Source organism: Leuciscus leuciscus (genome assembly GCF_965113295.1).
Source record: "Leuciscus leuciscus genome assembly, chromosome: 9".
NCBI lineage: Eukaryota > Metazoa > Chordata > Actinopteri > Cypriniformes > Leuciscidae > Leuciscus > Leuciscus leuciscus.
In genome coordinates this window covers 2853938-2875508 of record NC_138733.1, presented here as the reverse complement: position 1 = coordinate 2875508, position 21571 = coordinate 2853938, and the positions used below count along the sequence as shown (strand labels likewise).

Genomic DNA, 21571 nt, shown 5'->3' with positions numbered 1-21571 from the left:
TTTCTTATCCTATAATTACGGTTTATTACTGTTATTCTACACAATATCCTTATAATACCATGAAATCTTTTAATTTTAACATACATTGTTAAAATATTAAAACACATAAAAATTATTTAAAGAATGATAAAAAAAAGTTGAAGTACAGATAATATAGATATACACACACACAATGTTTTTATAACAGTTCTTAAACAGTTTAAACTGCAAAAATAACTAAGATTTGCTTTAATAATAATAAAAACAACAACAGTAATCTTAATTTTGTTTTATTTGTTCTCTGCAAATACATCCTGTGATCAACATTTAACAAAGCATCGTTTAGCAGCATTATATATATATATATATACTTTTTTTTTTTAATGAAACTGGTTCTCCCCACTGGTTAAAACTACTGGAGCTTTTTTTTTAACCCTGTACTTTGAAATGTACACAATTTAAAACGTGTAAACACACATTAAAACGCTGCACTCACTCAAGATAAGTCAGCCACAAAATACAAGCAGAATGAACCCTTTACACATTACAGAATAGTATATAAACTAAATGGAAATGTATGAAACAGAAAGAAGCTGGCATGTGAGATGATGTCTACTCTCGCCATTCAAAGTCTGCAATGTTTGTAATCAAAGAAAGAACCTTAGGATTTATGGACTGCTGTTTTTTAGATTGCTGCTTCTCCACTTTGGTCCCCCTATCTGGATTTATCCTGAAAAGGCATCTGTGAAGACAGAAATACACTTGAATATAGTGCTACAAACATTTTTCATAATCAGCAATTCTGATGAGCCATATAAAAAGTATTTAAACTGAGCTAGAGAGGTGACAGACATATCTAAAGGTATAGTTCACCCCAAAATAAAGTTGTCATCATTTACTCAACTTTAAGTTGTTACAAACCTGTACACATTTATTTCTTCTGTTGAACACAAAGAGATATTTTGAAGATTTGTTTGTAACCAAACTGTTGATGGACCCCATTATTGACTTCAATAGTATGGAAAAAAATACTTTGGAAGTCAATGGTGTCCATCAATTGTTTGGTTACAAACATTCTTCAAAATATCTCTTTGTGTTCAAAAGAAGAAATTCATACAGGTTTAGAACAACATGAGTGCAAGTAAACCATGACAATTTTATTTTGGGGTGAACAAGTATCTCCCATTAAGCAACTGTGCCTACAATGGCTGTGATGCGTTCCAACAACCAGTGTTAAAATCTGCTGCCAGTGTCAACATCTCCATAGATCATAAAGGAAGTGTTACACCATGTCCTAACCAGCCGTGACGGCGACACACAATTATTCTATTTTAGAAACTGCTTCTATTTTTCTGCCACATCGCAGCTGGAACTACATCAGGGTCTCTGCACAATTTATAAAGTCAAATTTAAGGCTTTTTAAGACCTGAAGAAATCAACATTAATACCGTACATTAGGGGTGCGCAATATTGACAAAAATATGTCTCGATATTTTCAAAGTTTTGTTGATAATAATTAGATGATATTTTACTGATTGTGTTTTTGTACTGGTACCCTGGCTGGTTTAGGCCTGTTGTTGACAGCAAACCCACAATATTCATATTTTTTATATTCTATGCAGTGGTCAGTTCACAGTAGTGACCGAAATTAACATTTTTATTAAGGGCCAATATTTGCCACCTTACATTGATTTCCAGGGGCATTTTCACCTCTATATGGACATTGTTTCTAAACGTATTTAGAGGTATGCATCACCTTTTATGTCAAATTCTAACATTCAAATTAAATTATATTAGAATAACACAGTATCAATGTCAAATTAAATCATTAAATTAAAATCCATCCTTGTGACACAGAAGCGGCATCAAAACTGGCATTACTATATTTACACTTCATTTACAATTGCATAAATAAAGCTATTCAATATTTAAATATGAAATGATTTATAATTTTAACGTTTTAATTAAAGGTCCAATATGTAATATTTTTTTTCACCACAAGAGGGCGCAGTTTCCAACAATAACAAAGGCGAAGCTTGATGACGCTATGAAGGAGGTGACGATGGGAGATGTCGTTTTCACTATCTAGCGATGTATCTAAATGGAATTAATGAATCATGAACACGGATGAGGTAATTTATTCGTTTTTGTATTACCTGTATGTCTGATCGTATTATTTTATGTCATCATAATTAATGAACTGCAAGGAACGTGAAATGTTATGCTATATTATCCCGTTACAACTTACAGCTATTTGTCAAATGATTTGTTGGGTTAATGTTGTGCAGTTTTACGTGTTTATGGTTAATGCCGTGTTGTTTAACGTGTTCAAACCAATCGTTCTAAAAGTCAATTTGAACGAACATTTGCAAGTAATGACTAAATATATATTTTTAACAACACATATCCGATTGTATTTAATTGTACTGCCATAATCTCGGTCACAACACGTGATAAAAAGCCTTACCGAAGTACAAAGAGCAATATAACTTTGTTTATAAGTGCTATTATTGACAGTTGCATGTGTTGCAGGGAAACACAGATACATCCTCACTGGAATTATCAAATCCAGATGAGACCTGGAGTCCTCCTAAGAATATAAGGAATGTAGCATCACAGGGTAGAGGAGGACGAGCATCCACAGGAAAGAAAAGAGGGATGGGAAGAGCAAAAGGGATTGAAAGAGTGTACAGGGTGGAAAGAGAAAGTGAAGAAGTGTAAGTTGTCAGTGCAGCAGGAGGAAGAGCAAGAGGCAGACAGAGGAGGGCTACAAGAGGAACACATATAGCTAGAGGCAGAGGAAATACAGCATCATTGAGTGAAGAGGACAGATTGAGGGTGGATAGGCTTCGGGAGGACAGGAGGTTGATGACACAAGTGAGTGTGGACATACTGTCAAGTGCCCTGAAAAGGTTCTGTATTTGGTAGTAAACAATTGTTTTTCTTTTCAGGAGGTTATACAGGACATGTCTTTGGATGATGCAAGAGGTCTTTTACTTGGAGTTTTTAATAGAGAACCTGGCCTCATCCTTGATGTGCTTCAACCTAATGCTCACAGAGAGGAACAACCACTACAGGGTGTGCCTAGATGGTGCTTCTGTACAAATTGCAGGGAAATGCCATCAGATGTAGAAAATAAATGCTGTGGAATGACAGAGGCAACATGTATAAGCAAGCTACCTCACATGTCGACTTTGTACATTTTAGATGAACATGTATTGCGATTGTCACGCAGATTGAGAAATGATATTTATGCCCTACATGACACACAGCAACCTGGGGATGACAACCGGGAATACCGCTATGCTGCATATAGAAATGATGTCTTGTGGCAGTGTGGTTCACTTGGGCCAAGAAATCGTGTGGTCATCCCCAGTTGCTGTGTGTGCACAATACGTGATAAATATCCTGACCCAAATAGCCAGTCCACTGGTTATATAGCTGAGGTTTTGTAATGGCAGAGCATGCTGTTGTTATCCCAAGTCGTGTTCTCGTTTAGACCCGTGTTTATTCTTGTGGAAATAACTGACTGGACAACTATTTATTTATGTAATGCTGCATGTAAATACATTTTTTTCTATTAGCTTGTTTAAATTTGATTTTATATGATAATATATATTGTTTTAAATAAAAGTTAGTGTTTTGTTCTTTACTGACCGTATTTAATAAATACTGTATTGTCAGAGTAGTATAAATAAAAAACAACAATGTTATAGTGGTTTTGCAATATTTCTTTGTTTGCATGATGTATATAAAATATTTCTATAACAAATATTACCTGTCGTCCAAAATATATACATGGTTAAGAGCAGTTTAGTGAGGTTGCACACTCAAATGATATACGACCAAGGAAAATTAAATGTCTGATTCCCAATCTTTATAAACAAAATAACTTATTTTGGTTTAGACTGTCCAAAACAGAGCTCTGGTGGTGTGGATGCGAGGTTGTAGTTCAGGGCTCATCTGTCTCATATAGTGTAGGTATGGCTCCTTTGTGGGGATAAAAAAAACCCATTGCATTAAGTACAGCTAAATAAGCACAATGTACCAAACATTTCACTGATCCATAGCAATAGAAAAACAAACATACGCATCATACCAACTTTCATAAATGATTAGCTTGTAACAAATATCTTAGCAGCTAATATGCACTACTAAGCAAGTGATATTTTGATGGACATACCTATCCCTCTATTGACATGGGACTCAAGAATAGTGTCAATTGGTGGAGGTGGGACTTCTGGAATGAGGCCCAGTCTCCGTGGATCCTCTGGCCTTAGAGTCCGACACCTTGGCATCCCCTTGTCAGCCTGTAGTCTTTCATGCAGAATTGCTGCCTGTAGATCTGGGATGTAGCTGTAGTCTTTGTTCACCTTCAAAGCATATACAGTCCATCTTCCTGTTTTTTTATGAAACACTCGACGAAAGCTGTAAAGTAAAGAATGATATTATATTAGTGATACAAACATATAACATATTTTATACGTCAATATGAATAACACAAACATAAATAGTTGGTTGAGAATCAAAACAAAATTGTTGAAATTCACAATCATACTATGCTATTGCCTTTTATGGAAGCAAGGCATGTTAAATGATGATATTCTTACATCTTTTCCCCTTTTTTGTTTAGCAGTGGTGGTCTATCTTTATGGTGGTTGTAATCCAGGGCTGCCAGGAGAGTTCTTGCCTCGTACACCATTGGTGAATAGCTGAACCGCTTGCTGGCATACATAAGCAAGTGGTTGTGGAATGCCTCAAGATGACAGGTTGATCTGTATTTATATTCTCAAACACAGGGTTACTAAACACATACTGTAACCTAATCTGTAATTACTCAAAAATATAATTTAGAAAATTGTTGAGTAATGGAAAAATTAAAAAAATCTCAAATCAATTTGTCAGTAAGGAGAGTGCTTCCTGTAGTTCCCTGAAAGGTAGATAACGGTGGACATCTCTGAGCCACCTCTTCTTAAACACTATAGCTTCCAATTCCTTATGAGCCTTCGAACCACTCTCCAGCCATTGTCTGTCTTGGTTCTCTGGCAGTGCCCCATGCCGGCAGTGACCAAGGTACCACTCCTGCTTGTTGGTGACGTGGTGAAGCACACTGCTCCACAGTTTCTCAAATAAAAATGTTTGAATATAATCACATAGTTTAACAACAACATAATAGAGATATTTTAGGTGCCGTGTTGTGTAATCATTATGCAGTGCTCTGAGAATAAATTGCTTTTTTAATGTATAAAAGCTATCACCAGCCTAACGTGTGAATAAAGACTCTAACATAGCACATAGTTGCACGGGAGTAGACGTTATATACATTTAAGAAATTGTATTTATTTATTTTTGGTATGAAAGAAATTGGATAAAATTTGCTAGTGTAATCCTTACAAGGAACTGTTGCTCCGTGTCTGCCGTCTTGCAGCAGAACCAAAAGTGATTTACAATGTCTTGTAACCAGTGGAGAAGGATCTTTTGTCCAGATTGCTGCGCTGCCTTAGTTTGCAAAAAACATATGTGGTTTAGGACATTTTAGCATAAAACAGCATCAGATGTATACCAGCAACAAAGAGACTCAAGAATGACAAATTACCGCAGAGATCATCTTGGCTAAATTCTTTGCCCCATGCCATATGTCCCATGAGTGAACAATTCCTGTCTCTTTATAGCGACCAGTTGTTTTATCTTACAAGGGAGATAAGAGCAGCTTACAAATCATACTGTACACATTTGTCACATATCAAAAGCCTTTTCTGGTAGTGGTTTCAATCATACAAACTTACTCATAACGGAGGCAATTTGTGTGTGAGCATCAGTGCAAATTTCTGCAATCTTAACTTGGCCAAGAAGCTTGTCCATGGTCGTGACAAAAGCCTCTTTCTCCATGATCACAGAATTGCGTGCGGTCTGCCTCTTATCGATGGTAACAACTGAGATGATTTCTTTTGAATCATTCTCCATGGCAGTGTAGGAGCAATACTGGGTACAGTAGCCAGGACTGTCCATTCGTCCATCTGCTGTACAGGACACAATACATCTATAAATGATCACTGATATACACTATAAATGATGAACAAGCATAGTATTAACAATAAACAAGCTATATTTAAAAATATATATTTTTATAAAGAAAGAAAATCAACAACAAAAACGATATATAAAAATCAACTAGTACATAATTCCTGTGGTTAATTGCTACTTTAGAACAAACCTAATACGACAATCCCATCTTTACTCTTCGCACGTTGAATGGCTGCAGATCTCTTCTCCTCCCACACGTTCTTTATTGCTCCAATGCAATAGGTGTCCTGAATATTAAAAAATGTGTCCTTCCCTACAAAGCCCATGTTCATATAGTTGAATAGGTGTGCTACTTTGTAGTAATTATTTCCTGCCAGGAGAATGTTTGTGGCCATCATGAAATCCCCTTCCTGCATGCCGTATTTAAGTGTGGGCTGTGAATTCTATACCCATACTTTGTGTCCATTTGAACACATCTAAAAGATCATGACACAGTAGATTAATTGCATTTACGCACTGACACATAATATGTTATACACTACTGACAATTTGTAATAAACACCAGCTATTTCACATTAGTACTGTGTGATGTTAAGTTCAAATGAAAATTTTAAGCTGATGATAATTACATTTATTTCAAGAATATATAGTATGATGTTTTGAATGGAACCTATTACCAAAAATGTCTATTTTCACGTACATCCAAAACCACAATAATTAAATATTTCAAAAGAAAAAAAATGCATGTAGATATATTTACCCAGTGTATGACAGTGTCAGTTCCCCTTGAAGAAAGCTGGACTTCAAAAGGTCCGGAAGCCTGGCATGACACATTTGTAACTGTCTCAATGAAATTACACCTCACCATCGGCAGCTGCAAAAATGTGACCAGGTGTTTCAGTGTTGACTCATAGACGATCGATGCCTTTTGTCCAATGATGTCCTCTTCACACATGACATGTTGGATGCCAGAAGACATGGATACATGATCTTCTCGTACTGGTACTACTTCATTTTGCGTTGCAATATGAACGGTCTCTTCAAGGCCAAGAACTGGAAGCTCCTGAATCTTCACAAAGTCTGTTTTGCCTCTTCCAGTTCTGTAAATATTTAATATAAATACAAAATCTCTACTTTTGTCATATTCAAAGTTAAACTATCTTTAATGTCACCTGGGAGGCAAAACAGTTTATACTGGTATATGCCAAAAAAAGTTATTCTTCAACCCTGCCCCTATCATCTCATATTCCTGCAGAGTTTAGCTTCTACCCCAACACAACATAACCACCTGATCAAGCTCTTCCGGGTCACTATTCAAGATAACATTCCCAATTTGATTTGATATAATCTATGCAGGACAGTGATCTTTCATGAGCAGGGTTGAAGATTAATCTATTCTACATATACACAAGCTAAAAACATGACTCCTGTAGACAAACCTGAGACAGATGGAGGGTACATAATCATCATCTGAAGTGCTGTCTTCACTGTCTGTGTCCCTTGTGGCATCATCAGTATTTCTCCATTCAATCCTGCAAAATAGGCATTTACAATAATAACAAAAGTAATAATAATGTTATATAATTATTATAATCATCATTTATGTAAACAACAATTACATTTCTATAAAACATACAAAAACATGAATATACTGCAAATACATTTGAATTGATAAAATGCATCTGAACACTCACACGGTATTCTGAAGATCATTGACATCATCATTCAGGGTAATGGTGGACTCATCACTAACAATCATCTTTGAAAAACTAAACACATAAGATCTTTATTTAAATTAATTAATAAGAATGGCTTGGTGAAAGATTGAAGTTTGTGAAAGATAAAACATCATAAAACAATTAATAACATCATCCCTAAAATAATATATAATATAAAATGGCACCTTTCATGTAACTGCTCATCACTTTCTGCCTTGGAAAGTTGTTCTATTCCAGACTCCAGAAAACAATGCTCTCTGTAATGTACATAGTAGTATTTTAGCCAATGTGGTTCTAGGAAACATCTTTTAGAATTGATATTCAGCAAATGCCAACCTGTCTGATTGAGAGTCACTGGAAGAAGCTATGGTAGACAGTGTTTGAAGAGGCATTACAGGTCTTTTACTAGGAGTTGACGACGGCACTAAAACTAGTAACGGTTCACTGCACAAAAAACCCCAGAAACAAATTTCCCACCCCAGACTATTCTGTTGCAGTTTACTTTACTACACTCCCTCGTCCCTCCACCATAAGCACTGCACTCAACACAGTGTCACTTTTGTTGTTCATACTGTCACTATCCAAACAATTTATGAATAATTAATTAACTGTGTGTGTGTGACAGTTGTCTCTGCACAAGTAAATTCAGACAGAGAAAGATACATATTTTATATTATACCCAGGCAATGGACAAATGTCTGCTCAGGTCTTTTTTTAAAGGTTACAGACATTAACAGTGAGAAGAAAATAAATAAATAAAGAGTTCAGATGCAAAAGCCTCTAAGTGCCATCTGAAATTTTCATCTAGAATGATCATTTTTATAAAGCTTGTATATTTAAGTTCAGTAATTTCACTTAAATGACAATAGGTAATTTGCATTGCCATTTAAGTGAAATTATTTAACTTAAATATACAAGCTTGATAAAAATGATCATTCTAGAAGAAAATTTCAGATGGCACTTGGAGGCTTTTGCATCTGAACTCTTCAAATGTTTATTTATCAGGGGACGACACTGGTTCAGAATTAATTAATTTGTCTGCTATTTCTTTGCACAGTAGCTAGGTGTCACTAGTGAGCAATGCTGAATGAAGCTTCGAGTAATGAACCTTTGGCTGAAGCAATGGGCTGCGAGGTCTCAGTGGTTCAGGAAGCCTCATTTTGCCATCACTAGAGGTATGTAGAGCGACAGAAATTCGACGAGGAAGAAGACGAAATAAACTTGCGTTCTAAACTACTTATGGACTGCAAATGGTAAATGGACTGCATTTATATAGCGCTTTCACAGACCCAATGGCCACCAAAGCGCTTTACAATATTGCCTCACATTCACCCATTCACTCACTCATTCATACACCGACTGAGGTGTCAGCCATGCAAGGCGATCCAGCTCGTCGGGAGCAGCTGGGGTTAGGTGTCTTGCTCAAGGACACCTCGACACTTGGTCAGGTGGAACCGGGGATTGATCCACCAACCTTCCGGTTTGTAGACAATCTACATGAACCACTGAGCCACTGCCGCCCCACTTTACTTAGAACACTATCTAAGGCTGCATCGAAAGGTAACTTCGCGTCTGATGCCATGTTGGATCCATAGATATAAACAAACTGCTTCGGTGTGTCGCATAAACGTCGTCATCGTCTTGCTGCTCCCTCCCCGTTCTGTGATTGGTCCCCTTTTTGAGGGGGAAATCTAGTCCATGGTGTCCAGGCTGCCTAGCAGCTGTGCCCAAGGCAGCATGGGGAAACCCAGGCTAGGGGGTACCCCCCCAAAGGGACAGAAATATCAGTTAGATCATTTTTCTGATATTGTGAAAAAAATATAATTACAGTAGGGCTGCAGCTATCGATTATTTTTGTAATCAATTAATCGATCGATTAACCGAGTAATCGGATAAAAAATGTTTTTGTGTTTTTAAACAACCAAAACAAATAATGCATAACGAAAATGATGTGGCTGGTATTTATTCCAACTCCAACATTTGGCTCCAAAACTAAGCCTATTTATTGCAATTTTTACCCATTTAGTGTTTATAAGTGCCAGTGCCAACAATTATATAACAATAAAGTTGTCAATACAAGTCAACTTACTGTAAAACATGTATAACATGTAAAACTATGAATACAAACTTAAATAGTAAAGGCCATTTGGCCTTAGTTTTGTCTTCTTAATACAACATTAAAAAAAAGATTGCATTTAACTGCAATTTAACTTCAAATTGCATGCACTGGAGACACATACACATAGTGTAGCTTTGAAAAGGGGAATGTTTTATTGCAAATATGCATTTTGTTTAATAGAAAAAGAACAGCATTTTGTTTTTCACTTAGGCTAATTATATTAGCACGTTTTGTAGTATCATATTTTTTGTTAATTGAAAATGTTCTATGCTCAATTACTTTGGTAGCCGATTATAATGTCTTCCCCAAAAGTAGAGTGGATTTGGAGAAGCAGGCTGGTGGGGATTTTCATTTTTTGTTGTTGTCTGTAACTATTTGGCAGACGTGACGTACAAACAAGGTCTCGCAAAGACTGCAATACAATATTTGTTCCTCCATCACGTCCCGGTGTATACAGTGAATGCATGCTGAAATTATTGTTGCGTGGCTATATAAAAGTTTAAGCATGTGATGCATTGCGGCAACGAGCACTTTGATCACTTGATTTAAAAAACACATTTCAGTGACATGATGGGTTTTATCTTAATTCAGGAGATTTTGGGTAACTGCACAACTGACAGATGACTTTGAGCGCACCGCCACCGTGTGTGTGTGTGTGTGTGTGTGTGTGTGTAACCATAGCGACAAAACGACCAACTTTCGGACCCTGCACTCAAGCCTATAATTTTGTTTTTAAAATTTTAATTATGTATTTAAAAGTTGCGTTTATCTTTACTCTCCGCCATCGCGCCAACTAAATTCAAAATGTATCACGCGCTATGGTGTGCTTCCTGAACATTGAACGACGGTCCGTATGAAACAATCAGATCCCTGCTCGTATAGTGCGCGTCATATCATAGGAATTTAACGAGGCTTCGAGGCAGAGTTTTTGCCTCGAGGAATTTTTGTAATCGAGTAACTCGAGGAATCGTTTCAGCCCTAAATTACAGTTACAATACAAGTCAACTCCTATGTTCACTGTAGGAACATTTTAATGTAAAGCGATTTCAGACACCCCTATTGTGGACCGTACCATTTTTAACCACCGTGGAGAAGCAACGGAGATAGAGAACGACTTCAACTTCTCAAGCAAGTGTCAACGTTGAATGACAAAACACTAGTTTCATAAAGTACCATTCTTTTCAACATTCCTTATTTGTATATTCAAAAATATTTAAAATAATCTAATTTAATACAGTTATAATTTTTCAATGTAAATTATTTACTTTTATTGGTAACAGCCTAGTGTCTAATTATTTTAATTGAATATATTTATCACATTTAAGAATTTGAAATGAAAGATGGAGCATACATTTAATAAAATTAGGGGAAAATGCCCATTATAAAGGTACAAAAAATTATTCTGAGTGTTTTCAAACAGTGATGTAATGAAACATTGACAATTTAAGCTTGAAGGGAGTAAAGTCTCTGTTTAGGCTATTAAGGAAATGTAATTTTGCCAAAAGAAGAACTTTTATTTTAAATAAATGTTCATTTTAAATCAGCCTACTTCAGTGTGATATGTTACCATATTATCATGCATTTGAATAATTGTAATGTAATGATCAGATGCAGATATCTAAATATAGGCGGTTTGCGGGTGGATTATTTATTTTTAATAGTGGATTTGGGCGACTCAAAGTGCACCAGATTAATGAATTTAGCTTTAAAATGTACAAAAAATTCTTCCGGGGGGTCATGACCCCAGACCCCCCTAGAGATACCGAGCTCCACCCACAAAAATACAGTGGGAAACACATTAGGCTATATGATGATCTACAAAAAAAATACCACCTCCGCCTCATTTTGAGCCAGGAAAACCCTGAAATAGGCAATAGGCTTCTTGTTATCTTGTAAAGGTATTACTTTTACTAGTGATTAGAATGGTATTTCAGTGCACTTAACTTCTAACTTTTGGGAGTTGATCAAAACTGTTCTCTTTTGGATATATAATAACAATGAGATATTCTGTAGCCTACTGATTATCAGTTTGTCGCATGTTTAGACCTTGTATGTGTGTTGCACAACACATGTTGTACTTGGCGATCACGGTGGGGATTGATATGGTAGTGGACCATGATGGTCATAGAAGAAGTGAAGGAGCAGTACCCCCCAATTATGGTGGGGTAATTCACACTCTGAATGAAGTGTTTTAGCTTGGTTTGGATCTGCTTTCTCTTTTATGCCTGATACAGACTGTGTGATTCTGTAAGATCAGTACAAATCACACTGTACGACATGGATCTAATAAACTTAGGTACAACATGTATGTAGACTTTACGATGATCACACCTATTCAATCCTTAGTACAGAAGAATAAACATCATCAGCATGCGCTAGTGGTAAACAAATAGAGCAAGATCAGTCACACTTTGGCAATTGTGGTTTTTATCTGCTCTGAAAAAAGAAGAGGAAGTGAAAGAGGAGAATATGGACGCAGTCATGACCATAGACATGTATAGAAAGGCTAGATAGCTTACCGGCGCTGAGAGTCAATGGGACCCGACGACGTCACACGGCGGCCATCTTAGGACAGGACCGCTCGTCCAGTTATAACATTAAAGTCTATTGTGCATGTAGTGCTGAAATAACTATATTTTGCTCAATTTTCAACCGATTTTCAAACGGCTTGGTGTGTCATAAACGTCAGGGATGCGGCTATTTAACTGCATACTTGTGAAAAATTATACACATAAACATCGGCATCAGCACAAATCATAGCCACGTTAATAAGGTTTGTAATAAACCAAACCGTTTGTAAATCCGTCAAGAATTCAGCAAGTTACGAGCATTTTAGTTGGCGTATGTCACTCACCTTCCGTCCACAGCAGCAGGGAGCAGCAGCGCAGTCTCCTGACCTAAGATGGCCGCCAAGTGACGACACAGCTGACTCCGCCTTGAGCCATCTAGCCTTTCTATACATGTCTATGGTCATGACTGGGGAAAAGAGGTGAACTTCACATGCCAATCTTGCAAATGGAGCTTGAGGAAAGTAGTTTTAAGTTTTAGCGCCATGTCGCGTTGATCAATACGCCATTTCATGTTGCATTTTTATTGGCTAGTCACTCAGTAGATGTAGGTCGTAGCAGCAAACACACTGTGAGTTGATCATGATCATGATCATCTATCTTTGGTCAAAAGACTGTGACATCAGCCGTCTGTGAACCGCTCTCACTGTACAACGTTTAGGAGCCACGACCACAGAAATCACCACGATTGTTTCACGATGCTCATCTTTCGTCTGGAACCGCCCAAAATCATACAGTGTGTATCGGGCATTAGATAGAATAAAATGTTTTGTAGGAGACTTTGAGCTTTGTAAGTTTGCAGATCTTATACATGCACAAACAGCTCCATAACACACTAAAGAAAAAGAAAAACATGAAAACGCATCATGTGACCCCTTTAATACATTAATGCAAATGTAATACAACTATTATTAAAAACATGATGTATAAACTCAAGCTTACATTGTTTGTTTTCCAAAAGTGAGCTTGAACTGTTTTGTTTTTTTTATTATAAAAACTGAATCTCTCATTAGTCTTTGTCTCTGTTACGTCCAGAGCCGTAAGGTTCTGTTTGTGTGTGTTCAGCTGTGCTGTTTTCTCTTTTTTCTCTATCCCTGTCTCTGTTAATAGGAGAAATGGTTCCACCTGGTACAGATAACAAACACAAACACATTCAAGTCAAGTCACCTTCATTTATATAGCGCTTTTAACAATATGGACTGTTTCAAAGCAGCTTTACAGTGATAATAGGAGATTACAGTAACAGAGATTGTTTTGGCTTTACAGCAGCTCTAGAATAAAGTTATTGTCCAGATAAAGTTAGTTTTGATTGTTTCACTTCAGTTGCAAAGATCATTAGTTGTTAACTTAGGAGCCGCTAACACACACCGCTCTAACAGAAAACCCTTGACGCGCTCCGGCTGCTCATTCGCACAGCAACAGTGCCTGGTGGCTCGAGAACACAAACCTTGAAACAGGCTCCAGGGTGAAAACCATTAAAAAAAAACATAAAATATCTGATGAATGCATATGTAATAATGTGTCACTTGTTGAGCCAAGTAAGCTAAAGAGATTTGACAGTCTGGCCTCATCCATGCACGAACACAAGTATGTCTTAATGAGCCGCAGACGGCTGTAACTTCGTTCGGCACTGGCGCTGCTGATGGGAAGGGTTTTATAAATCCTGTGGAGAATGGTCAGGTGTGGGTCAGGTGTGGGTCAGGTGTAGGTCAGGAGTGGGTCAGGAGTGGGTCAGGTGTAGGTCAGGAGTGGGTCAGGAGTAGGGTTGGGTACCGAAACCCGGTTCCAATAGAGAACCGGTTCCGACGTAAACGGTAGTATCGAGACCGAATAAGAACGCAACTTTCGGTGCCTGATTTCGGTGCCTGACTTTTTTCACCGCCCCCTATAAAACATCTCGCGGCACGAATGATCCAATAACAAAACATCTCCAGTTAACCAGCAGAGCATTCATTTAGTTCGTTTGTTAAATAAGAGACGATCTAGCGCTGAACTGTGTTTTTTTAAATGATCAAAGTGCTCATTGCCGCTGCGATCAGTGGCGCGGATTCTTGTGGCTCGCGCACACCGCACTTTCTTCACGCGCGCTTCAATACGTTGGACGCGCTTCAATACGTTGCAGAGATCGATCTATTTATGAGGCGTCGTCTATATGAGTATGTGCGCGGAGAGTTTGTGTGTGCGTGCTCGCGTCTCAGATGAGTATGTGCGCGAGTGTGTGTGTGTGTGCTCGCGTCTCAGATGAGTATGTGCGTGAGTTTGTGTGTGTGTGTGTGAGCTCGCGTCTCAGATGAGTATGTGCGCGGAGAGTTCCGCGCGTCTCGTGTGTGTAGAGTTTGTGTGTGTGTGTGTGAGCTCGCGTCTCAGATGAGTATGTGCGCGGAGAGTTCCGCGCGTCTCGTGTGTGTAGAGTTTGTGTGTGTGTGTGTGTGTGTGTGTGCTCGCGTCTCAGATGAGTATGTGCGCGAGTTTGTGTGTGTGTGTGTGTGTGTGTGTGTGCTCGCGTCTCAGATGAGTATGTGCGCAAGTTTGTGTGTGTGTGTGTGTGTGTGTGTGTGTGTGTGTGTGTGTGTGCGCTCGCGTCTCAGATGAGTATGTGCGTGAGTTTGTGTGTGTGTGTGTGTGTGTGTGTGTGTGTGTGTATCCTCTTCGGGTAAGTCTAGTATTTTAATGCCAACTGCAAATCTTGCATATCAAGTATGAATATCAAGTATATTTATATGAGGCTATACTATGTGTGTTAAATATTTCTGCTCAGTGTCAGATATTTCTCTGTTTTGTAAAAGTCTATAATATATAATACGTAATATAATATATAATATATATAAATAATATGAGAAGAAAATTTTTTGATCTTAACTTAAGTGTTTTCGGCTACATCAGTAGCCTTTTAAACGGCACAATTTTTTATTTAATCAGAAATCAGAAAATCTTTTTCAGAAAACACACAGGTATTATTTTTTTGATAAAGTGTGTGCGGTTTATTTTTTTGATAAAGTGTGTGCGGTTTATTTTTTTTGATAAAGTGTGTGCGGTTTCGTTTTCTTAAGTACCGGTTTAAGAACCGTTTAAGCACCGGAACCGTTTGAAAAATACCGAGTAGGTACTGGTATCGGATAAAACCCAACCGATACCCAACCCTAGTCAGGAGTGGGTCAGGAGTGGGTCAGGAGTGGGTCAGGTGTGGGTCAGGAGTGGGTCAGGAGTGGGTCAGGAGTGGGTCAGGTGTGGGTCAGGAGTGGGTCAGGTGTAGGTCAGGTGTGGGTCAGGAGTGGGTCAGGAGTGGGTCAGGAGTGGGTCAGGTGTGGGTCAGGAGGTGTGGGTCAGGAGGTGTGGGTCAGGTGTGGGTCAGGTGTAGGTCAGGTGTGGGTCAGGTGTGGGTCAGGTGTAGGTCAGGTGTGGGTCAGGTGTGGGTCAGGAGTGGGTCAGGTGTGGGTCAGGTGTGGGTCAGGAGGTGTGGGTCAGGTGTGGGTCAGGAGTGGGTCAGGTGTGGGTCAGGTGTGGGTCAGGAGGTGTGGGTCAGGAGTGGGTCAGGAGTGGGTCAGGTGTGGGTCAGGTGTGGGTCAGGAGTGGGTCAGGTGTGGGTCAGGTGTGGGTCAGGAGTGGGTCAGGTGTGGGTCAGGTGTGGGTCAGGAGTGGGTCAGGTGTGGGTCAGGAGTGGGTCAGGTGTGGGTCAGGTGTGGGTCAGGAGTGGGTCAGGTTTGGGTCAGGTGTGGGTCAGGAGGTGTGGGTCAGGTGTGGGTCAGGAGTGGGTCAGGAGTGGGTCAGGTGTGGGTCAGGAGTGGGTCAGGTGTGGGTCAGGTGTAGGTCAGGAGGTGTGGGTCAGGTGTGGGTCAGGAGTGGGTCAGGTGTGGGTCAGGAGGTGTGGGTCAGGAGGTGTGGGTCAGGAGTGGGTCAGGTGTGGGTCAGGAGTGGGTCAGGTGTGGGTCAGGTGTGGGTCAGGTGTGGGTCAGGTGTGGGTCAGGTGTGGGTCAGGTGTGGGTAGGCTCTATCCATGCTCTGTCCATGTCGTTGGCAATGAGGAATGGCAGGACGGCGTCGGTGGTGAGATCCATCTTTAACTCAGAATACAATGCACGAGAAGAGAGAAACTCCTCCACTGCGTCTTCTGGCTTGGGCATGTCTTCTGAGTAGAACCGGGCCAGCTCAAGCATCTTCTCCTCAGCATCAGGGTGCTCAAACCGCTTTGGGCAGAGTACTGTGAACAGTTTGGCCATTTTTTTAAGTCTGAAAATCGACTTTCAAAAACTGTCCCACAAAAACATCGAGAATGTAAAAATAAATATCCGCTTTGAAGTGGCGTCTGACCCCGTTCCTGTCCAGCGACGCAAGATCGGCGGCGTTTGAGGGGCCCCTAATTGGCCCGGGGCCCTGGGGCGGCCGCACCCACGCTATCTCCACTACAGACTAACAACAGACAAACAAAACTCCAACCTTTTTGAACTTATACTGTGCATTTATACAAATAAAATGGTTAATATAGGAATGAGAAACTGTAATTTACTGCTGTGAAATAAAAGGTGTTTCACTGTCGCCTCATCAGGTCTGGCAGAGGATCGTTGAAATCTAAATGAAGTCTTAATTTATAACAGTGAAGTCACTGTATCTTCAGTCTCTGGTGATTCTGTTGACTGTGAGTCTCTGTAGTGGATCCTTATTCACCATCAGATGATCATCAGAAGATCAGACTGTCATCTAATCATAGTCAGTCCTAAAACACACACACAGTCACATATGCAGTATGAGATATTACGCCTGTCACAACTTTTCATAAGAAAACTAACTAGATAATCTATATTAATTAATTCTCAAACATAGCTTTTTTAAAGCTTTTTAATATAGCTTTTGTCTGATGCTCAAAGTCACTTTACAAAATCAAAAGCACATGAAAGGTCACTTTCACACAACGGACAGCTGATACAGAACCAGCAGAAATGATCATTACACTACAAAAATCGTTAAAAACTATTCTTACCATAGTCTCTCCAGTTTATAATGTGGATCATCCTTCAGATCCTTCAGCAACTTCACTCCTGAGTGTCCTATGTTATTCACAGACAGATCCAGATATCTCAGGTGTGAGGGGTTTGATCTCAGAGCTGAAGCCAGAGCAGCACAACCTTCATCTGTGACACCACACTCCCTCAACCTGTAGAGAACAATGACACACATTAAGCCTATATCCAGAGATAATAACATAATGCTGTCAATATGAAATATACAAATACTCATTAGTTCATGTTGTTAAAATACATCAGTTAGCATTAGGGGATTGAATATACAATTTGTACAGTATATAAAATCATTATTTTTAAGTCCCCATAAAACATGAAAACCCAACGTGTGTGTGTGTGTCTGTGTGTGTGTGTGTGTGTGTGCTTGATGTATTTGTAAACATTTTAAAGAACGTGTGTGTGTGTGTGTTAGGGCTGGGAGAAAAAAAAAAAAAAATTCACCTAACTATCGTGATTTTTTTGTTTACGATTTTAAAATAGATTTTCCTTATTCCAGAATCGATACTGACACTGAGACTGACACTGCCCTAGTTCTCCCAGCCCTAACACACACACACACACACACACACACACACACACACACACACACACACACACACACACACACACACACACACACACACACACACACACACACACACACACACACACACACACACACACACACACACACACACACACACACACGTTCTTTAAAATGTTTACAAATACATCAAGCACACACACACACACACGTTTTCTTGCTTTCGTTTTCACTGACACTGAGACTGAGACTGAGACTGATACTAAATTGCATTATTTTCGTCCTGTCTTTTGCTTTCGTTTTCTTGTTGATTTATTTTATGTCATTAAAGTCTTTAAATGTTCACCCGTTCCCGCCTCCTCCTTCCTTCCCGGGTTTCAGCACCAGTGTAACGCTGTTCGTTGTTATGGGAAGAAGGAGGCGGGAACCGGCGAACATTTTAAAGACTTTAATGACAAAAAATAAATATGTGTGTGTGTGTGTGAGTGTGTGAGAGAGAGAGAGAGAGAGAGAGAGAGAGAGAGAGACTTGACTTGAACAACTCTTTATTCACTAAAGATTAGTCAAAACTTTGTTTTAAATATTGGCAAACAATTTTGGCCTCATCACATATAACATATGTACATTAACCTCAAAAAAAAAAAAATTTTTTTTTTTTTACAAATTTAGGAATAAAATGTCCTCTTGGTCAACCACACACAACACTTCTCCCTGTCCCCAAAACTCATTGAAAGCAACCAAATTTTTTGTTCATTTAAAAAAAGCAAATTCTGCTTTAATCCTTGCAGATACAAAAGCCTTTAAAATAAGTTCAGGTTCAGTTGTCCCGCTGACTTTCCGCTTATTAGGGCCCGAGCACCGATGGTGTGAGGACCCTCTTGGAATTGCTCTGTTTATTTTTATTATTAGGGCCCAAGCCCTGAAAGGGCGAAGGCCCTATTGTTTCCGGTAGGATTATTTATTATTATTATTATTCTTATTTTTCTGTCAACCTTTCGGGCATTTTTGGGGCCTTTAACATGCTCGAAAACTCTTGAAATTTTGCACACAGGTCAGAACCTGCGGCCATCAGGGCCGGGCTGAAGCTGGTACCCGGGCGTGGCAGGGGGGCTCAACAGCGCCCCCTTGAACGGGGTCCGAAAGTTTGGTCCATAAATCAGACACGCTTGCATGTAATAATATGAAACTCAATACACATATAGATCTCATCGGGCCAAACAACTTTCGTACTTTTACTTTTTACGCCAGCCCAACAGGAAGTCGGCTATTATGGGTTGTTTGGAAACGCATGCTGTGGAATTTAATGTACTCCTCCTAGGGAATTCATCCATTCGCCTCCAAACTCAGTCAGCATGAAGTCAAGACATTGAGGATGCTAAATTGCGAACAGATTTTTGATATCTCGAACGGTTTGGCCGTGGCGAGGACACGAATTGATGGCGAATAATGGAAACAGGAAGTGTGTTATAACTTCTGCATACATTAACTGATCTTGATTAAACTTCAGCAGTGTGTTCGTGGTAAGAGGCCGATCAGATGGATGTAACTATTGTGAGTCAAAGTTATAGCGCCACCAATTGGTAGCAGGAAGTGTGTCACTTTCAAAATGCTTTTGACAAAAGTGGGGGGGGTTAGTTTTACCCACAGTTATAAAAATCAGTACGTATATTGGTCTCATCAAGCCGGACAACTTTCTAATTTACAGTCATTAGCTCAGACCAACAGGAAGTCAGATATTTTGGTTTGAATGTGGATTTCTTTGCAAAATCAGCCTCTGAATTTTTACCCAGTCCTCTTAAGTGGTTTATTTTATTCCCACAAAACTTTTTCAACATGATGCAGGAAGTCAGATATTTTGGTTTGAATGTGGATTTCTTTGCAAAATCAGCCTCTGAATTTTTACCCAGTCCTCTTAAGTGGTTTATTTTATTCCCACAACACTTTTTCAACATGATGAAAATACATTAAAGATGCTAAATTGTAAACGCATAATAAATATCTCAAACGGTTTTGCTATGGCGAGGGATTAAAGTAATGTCAAAAAAGGAAACACGAAAAACCTCCTATCTTCTAAAAATGTAATTATACACCATGTATTTCTATATTAAATTATACAAATATCAGAACTAAACCCATTTTATTCTTTTTTTTTTCTATTTAATAATTGTTTAAGTTTAAAAACATCCAGAATGTTTTTTTAGTCCAAATTTTCTTTTTAAAATATGTCATTCATAGTGCTATACTGCCCTCTTGTGTTCAAAGTCAGGTAGGCCTATTGTATCTATATAAAATATACTAGGTACCGGTATGTGACGGTGAGGAATATTTTACCACCGGTTAATCAACGTGTGACACTGCTGGGGGCTTTTGAATTGCTAACTTAAAAATGAAAGTAAAATATGTTTGTCCGCACTGACATGGATAATGGTGCAGAGCGAGCGTTTTCAATTAATTCCTATGGAAGTAGGAATGAACTAAAAAACGTTCGCTCTTCTCTGCCCGTTCCTCGCCGTGGATGCACACCATATATACAGTATATATATATATATATATATATATATATATATATATATATATATATTTATTTATTTATTTATTGTTACATATATATAATGTATATATTTTTTGTTACATTTATTTATATATATATATATATATATATATATATATATATATATATATATATATATATATATATATATAAATATAGCTGCGAGCAGCGATGGAGGGCCCAAGCCGGTGACACCGCCACCCCGGTGGCTTTAGTGTAACTAAAGGCACCAGGGTGGCGGTGCCACCGGCTTGGGCCCGCAATCGCTGCTCGCAGCTATATTTATTATTATTATTATTCTTCTCCGCATTTAATCGCATTTTTGAGGGCCTAAACATGCTCGAAAACTCACGAAACTTTGCACACGCGTCAGAACTGGCGAAAATTTACATCTGATATAGGTTTCAGAATTGGGCGGGGCAAAATGGCTCGATAGCGCCACCTATAAAAGTTCAACGGAGTGCGCCTCCCGCTATGTTCCACGTACGTTTACGAAATTCGGTACATACATGTAAGGACCTAATACCTACAAAAAAGTCTCTTGGAGCGTAGCCCTAAACACAACAGGAAGTCAGCCATTTTCAACTTCCTCTCAGATTTTTGTGCAGTTTTTGCCATTTTCATGCCTCGTACTTTAACGAACTCCTCCTACAGTTTTAATCTGATCATCTTCAAATTTGGTGAGTGTAATCTTAAGGCCTTTGCGACGTTAAATTGCGAAGATCTTGAGTTTTCGTCGAAGGGCGGGTCCTCGGCGGCCTGACAAATTTCGATGTTTCGCCATGAAACAGGAAGTTGCTGAAACTCAGGCATGGAATGTCCAATCTGCCCCGAACTTCACACGTTTGATAAACGTTCTGTCCTGAACACATGACCATGCTCATATTCAGTTACAGTCATAGCGCCACCTGCTGGCAACAGGAAGTGACATGTTTAACATTGTTGTGAACTCCTGATAACATATAAAAAAGTGCCAGCAAGTGCTAAGCATGCTAACAACATACTAGACACATGCTAAAACATGCTAGCAAACACTTAGCTAATTGCTAAAGCATGCTATTACTGCAATTAAATA

The 21571-nt window shown here is 38.9% G+C and overlaps 3 protein-coding genes across 36 annotated transcripts in view; 1 reads left to right on the top strand and 2 right to left on the bottom strand.

Annotated features, from left to right (window-relative positions):
- The window catches only part of LOC309506198 (uncharacterized protein), a 317689-nt gene that overhangs the window by 122633 nt on the left and 173485 nt on the right, over window positions 1–21571 (bottom strand). For 2 of the 29 annotated variants that reach the window (XM_082179839.1, XM_082179845.1), the window contains 2 exons: window positions 17383–17556; window positions 16993–17118 (listed from right to left, as the gene is read on the bottom strand). The exons of 25 other annotated variants lie outside the window; for them this stretch is intronic. In XM_082179839.1, the coding sequence (XP_082035965.1) occupies window positions 17103–17118; window positions 17383–17556 (190 nt within the window). In that variant the 3' untranslated portion in view covers window positions 16993–17102. Of the gene's footprint in view, window positions 1–16969; window positions 17119–17373; window positions 17557–21571 lie in introns of those variants that run through there. 2 more of the 29 variants (XM_082179840.1, XM_082179841.1) reach the window with 2 other exon arrangements.
- LOC309506349 (uncharacterized protein) lies at window positions 254–8139 on the bottom strand. Of its 6 annotated transcripts, none has more exons than XM_082180225.1 (13): window positions 8058–8139; window positions 7907–7978; window positions 7698–7772; window positions 7443–7535; window positions 6764–7103; window positions 6194–6479; window positions 5766–5999; window positions 5576–5667; window positions 5374–5478; window positions 4912–5103; window positions 4775–4803; window positions 4163–4249; window positions 254–721 (listed from the first exon to the last, which is right to left on the bottom strand). In XM_082180225.1, exons 6-12 carry the CDS (start codon window positions 6417–6419, stop codon window positions 4198–4200), a joined length of 930 nt encoding a protein of 309 aa, XP_082036351.1. In that variant the 5' UTR covers window positions 6420–6479; window positions 6764–7103; window positions 7443–7535; window positions 7698–7772; window positions 7907–7978; window positions 8058–8139; the 3' UTR covers window positions 254–721; window positions 4163–4197. The 6 variants fall into 6 exon arrangements, with proteins under 6 accessions (XP_082036351.1, XP_082036350.1, XP_082036349.1 ...); XM_082180224.1 differs by having other exon boundaries at window positions 4163–4407; window positions 4590–4803; window positions 5766–5996; XM_082180223.1 differs by having other exon boundaries at window positions 4163–4407; window positions 4590–4803; window positions 7700–7772.
- LOC309506386 (uncharacterized protein) overlaps window positions 8238–21571 on the top strand; it is a 102224-nt gene continuing 88890 nt past the window's right edge. The window contains exons 1-8 of the mRNA XM_082180287.1: window positions 8238–8855; window positions 12320–14109; window positions 15556–15632; window positions 15688–15754; window positions 15829–15872; window positions 15906–15996; window positions 16129–16208; window positions 16281–16382. Of these exons, the coding sequence (XP_082036413.1) occupies window positions 14080–14109; window positions 15556–15632; window positions 15688–15754; window positions 15829–15872; window positions 15906–15996; window positions 16129–16208; window positions 16281–16382 (491 nt within the window). The 5' untranslated portion in view covers window positions 8238–8855; window positions 12320–14079. The remainder of the gene's footprint in view (window positions 8856–12319; window positions 14110–15555; window positions 15633–15687; window positions 15755–15828; window positions 15873–15905; window positions 15997–16128; window positions 16209–16280; window positions 16383–21571) is intronic.

Excerpts from the sequence above, each read along its gene's own strand:
- LOC309506349 (XM_082180222.1), bottom strand. The coding sequence starts at position 6,419 with ATGCAGGAAGGGGATTTCATGATGGCCACAAACATTCTCCTGGCAGGA. Across the intron at positions 6,000-6,193 it reads AGATGGGATTGTCGTATTAG|CAGATGGACGAATGGACAGT; the intron begins GTTTGTTCTAAA and ends TGTCCTGTACAG. Across the intron at positions 5,479-5,575 it reads TAGCCAAGATGATCTCTGCG|GCAGCGCAGCAATCTGGACA; the intron begins GTAATTTGTCAT and ends TTGCAAACTAAG.